This window comes from Glossina fuscipes, unplaced genomic scaffold (genome assembly GCF_014805625.2).
Source record: "Glossina fuscipes isolate IAEA_lab_2018 unplaced genomic scaffold, Yale_Gfus_2 1, whole genome shotgun sequence".
Classification (NCBI taxonomy): Eukaryota; Metazoa; Arthropoda; class Insecta; order Diptera; family Glossinidae; genus Glossina; species Glossina fuscipes.
In genome coordinates this window covers 10,493,514-10,497,211 of record NW_023998415.1, presented here as the reverse complement: position 1 = coordinate 10,497,211, position 3,698 = coordinate 10,493,514, and the positions used below count along the sequence as shown (strand labels likewise).

Sequence of the window (3,698 nt, the reverse complement as noted above, 5' to 3'; positions counted from 1 at the left end):
AAATCTATAGCTGCATAATGTCTCTGAAAATTTTTGTTACTCGATTTGCACGTTGCATTTTTTCAGTTTTTGTAATGTCGCCGTGCATTACCGTGAAGAGGGACTTTTGTTTTGGTTTTGTGATAGTAATTAAACGTTTACTTTGCTTTATATATGTGTGTTTCCTAAAATTTTTAATTTTACTTTACCTCGCGGTAGACCAACAAAGGATACAATCCGTTTAAAATGTAGGCTGTCTTTACATGAGTATAATTTGTGCAGTTGTTTCTCACTCGCGAAAAAGAGATACGGGAAAACAGAATAGCTGTGCAAATAATATATACGTACTTCAAAGAAAATACATAACATAGACTAGTTAACATTCAAGGTTGCAAAACTTCGTATAAAGTGACATATGCCGATTATAATCTTCTTTGTTAAGTCTATAAAAGCTGCCTCTTTTGCCTTATTTTCGAAAGCTCTCTCTTTCGCGATCAATAAGTGCAAAAGCAAAACAAAAAATATATACAAAAACTTACAAATGTAAAGTCAACGAGCAGTAATCTACACACGTTTTTAAGTACTTTAAAGTAATTTATAAAAATAAAGAGTTATTTAGTGATTATATTGTATATTTATTATTGATAGCTTTTTGGTGGAAATGTCTAACCCAGTTTCATATGTAACGCATAATGACGGCACTAAAATGCAATCTATTGGTTTGGGCACATATACGGTAAGCGTTAGAATGTAATTAAACAAGCCAGAAAGATCCCGGTAGTAAAATACATTTCTTTATTTGTATGATAAAAGAGATAAAAAAAAGAAAGAAACAAGAACGCAATTACGCCAAAATAACATGGATATAATTCTTTTTTTTTTTTTTTTTTTTTTTTTTGTTATATCCACCACACTTCAACTGCTTTTTCTTCTCAATGGTGAGCAATGGTCAGCTGGCTGTTGGAAATGATTCTTACCTCGAACTTTTAGATAAGTCATTTATGCGATGCGTATCGGAAATGTGAGATTTGTGTTTCAAAGAAAGCAAATAATTGCTAAAAATATGTAAAAGATTTCAACTTCAGGAAAGTAAACATTGAGTCCGTGCACAATTCTGAAGAAAAATATTGGCAATTGTCGCCCATCGCTATTCCCTTACTCACAGATAGATGCGTCAAATATGTGCAATAAGTGAAAGCGAAAATATATAGTAATAATCGTAATAAGTCCTCACGTTGATATTTCTGAAAAAATACAAAAATAGGCCGACAAATAACAAAAGTGTATGAATTTATGACCTTTGCTGCGGAATTGACTTTGAATACAATAATATAAAGTGGTTTTAGTTAGGATAAGCGGTATTTACGTATTAACGCCACCGCGACAAAAATATTGTTATTAAAATAAAAATTATTAATATATTATTATTATTATTATATTTAGAAGCCAAAAAAACTTAATAGTTTGAAAGGTTGCTTTTTATTGCTTTTTTAATGGAATTTTTGCCGCGGCGGCGTTAATACGTAAGTACCGGATAGGCAATTGTCCTTTTTCGAAATAGCGTGCTCTTAAATTTTGTGTTAGAAAACTATCTCAAGCACACATGCTTTTGATCGGCCGAATATCTATCTAGAAGACTAAAGTAATCTAGAAATCAACTGAAAAATGGGTGTAGTTAATGGGAAAAACCAGATAAAAATTTCTCTTTAATTTTCAAAAAAAAACATATTGAAGTATTTCTACATCATTATGAACAATCACTACTTAAATAATACTTCTCATAACATTACAGAATATCAAATCGATGAAACAAATATTTTTAACGTTTAATCATAAAGGAATATTGCATTTGCTACATGGCCACTGTGTGGTACCCTTATATAATGGAATTTTACACCCCAATTCGTTTAAAAATATAGACCAGTGACCAACATCGTCTTTTCGTACATCCATAGATTACAAAAGATGGCATACCTCTTTAGATTTTTTCGTCTGTAAACTTTACTCTAATGCGTCATCACTAGGCCAACCTTTTTTATTCCTGTTCATACGAGATCCTACGGTGCAAAAAGCATCAGCCAAATAAATGCGGGTACTGGCTGAGATTTGATAATTGTTTGTTTGAGATATCCTTTGCAAAGGTGTGTTGCACGTTAGCGAATCTATCAAATCCACTCCTCCCCCGGGCATATTTTTCTGTTACACTATTTTTGTCATATCGCCAGATATGCTCTACGTGTTGCAAATCAGCATAAGTAGACTACAAAATTGTAGTCTTTCCAAAGTCAACATCATCATGGTAAGAAATGCTTTACAATTAAGCAATCTATTCTGTTGTACGGTTTTGACGCAATAGATACTTTCTTTCGACAAATAGTATACCAAGGCCAATGATTTTTTATGTCTCCTTGCCCGGAATACACTTCGAAAATATTTGCGTCTCTCATGACATTATATACAATAAACAGCTTGTAGCTTCATTTTTGGGGTTTTTTTTGTCAAATGGCGTTTCTGGAAATGACTTGTTTGTCAGTCTATTGAGCGACGTTATATTATAAAAATAGATGAAAATTACTTAAAACGACCAAAAAAATCTGAAAATATTAGTAAATATTTCGCAAAATAACTTTAAAATTAGCGAAATTATGTAGAACCGTTTTTGCATAGCATAACGCCTACAAAAAATATAGCAAGTTTTGAAATCATGATCAATCGATTGATTGCTTAATAATTTTCTGGTCTACCTAATATATAATCAACCCATTGATTGATTAATAATTTTCGGGTTTTTAGTTTTTTTTATTTCAATAAATTTCGCAAAGGAATACTTTTCAAATTTATATACCAGAAAGCTTGTGCGAAAATAGATTTTCAGTCAGTCAATAGTCTATAATTACTCAACTATCATAAGCTTATCATAGATGGGATATGAACTAATCCATTTTGTACTTCTGATATTCAATATATGGTTCGGACGGACCTTGAAGTTACTTGTGTAATACAATATGTACATAGTTGTATAGCGTAAAACTTATTACAAAAACAATAAATCCATGATTACTTTTCGTGCAAGTGAGATGAAGCTCATATTTGGTTAAATGGTTTTGTACATAAGGATTTTTTCCCCTTTGGTGTACAAAAAAAAACCCATCTGATATTTCTAAAAGACTTATACGTGCACAAAACTAACTTGTGGGCGTGAATTGTGGGCTGAATTAGTCAGTTTTGAACACGATGAAAATGGCATTGCAGTTACCTTCGATAGAGAACGCTACAGAAGCATGTGTAAATGATTTTTGTGACAACATGATTACATGATTTAACCTTCGACGATATGTGTCTTCATCAAAATGGTAGAACACACCATATGTGTTTCAGGACAAAATCATTTTATTGTGGGAAAAGTTCAACGATCGAAGATTATGCTGGAACATTTGGAACATATTCTAATAAAACACAAACTCTCAATGACATTATTCGTCAAGATTAATCGTAGTATTGGTGAAATAGAAGCAGATTTATCCAAAAAAATTGTAAAAGTTTATGTTTCAGGATTGAATTTCTACAGAAATCCAAATGCAATCATTTATGCGAAATCATTTTTAAATGAAAGCCATATCTTTTATCATTTAGAGTTTAATAGAAATTAAAAAAAAAGGGAACACTTTTTTGTTGACACAAGACTCACTTTAAAGCAAATTCACTTTGTTTATATACTT

At 31.3% G+C, this 3,698-nt stretch overlaps 1 protein-coding gene across 3 annotated transcripts in view; it reads left to right on the top strand.

Moving 5' to 3' along the window:
* The first annotated feature begins 459 nt into the window (after positions 1 to 459).
* The window catches only part of LOC119631329 (aldo-keto reductase family 1 member B1-like), a 9,544-nt gene continuing 6,305 nt past the window's right edge, over positions 460 to 3,698 (top strand). For 2 of the 3 annotated variants that reach the window (XM_038023441.1, XM_038023439.1), the window contains exons 1-2: positions 460 to 559; positions 628 to 715. In XM_038023441.1, the coding sequence (XP_037879369.1) occupies positions 641 to 715 (75 nt within the window). In that variant the 5' untranslated portion in view covers positions 460 to 559; positions 628 to 640. Of the gene's footprint in view, positions 570 to 627; positions 716 to 3,698 lie in introns of all 3 variants that reach the window. The other variant, XM_038023440.1, reaches the window with a different exon arrangement.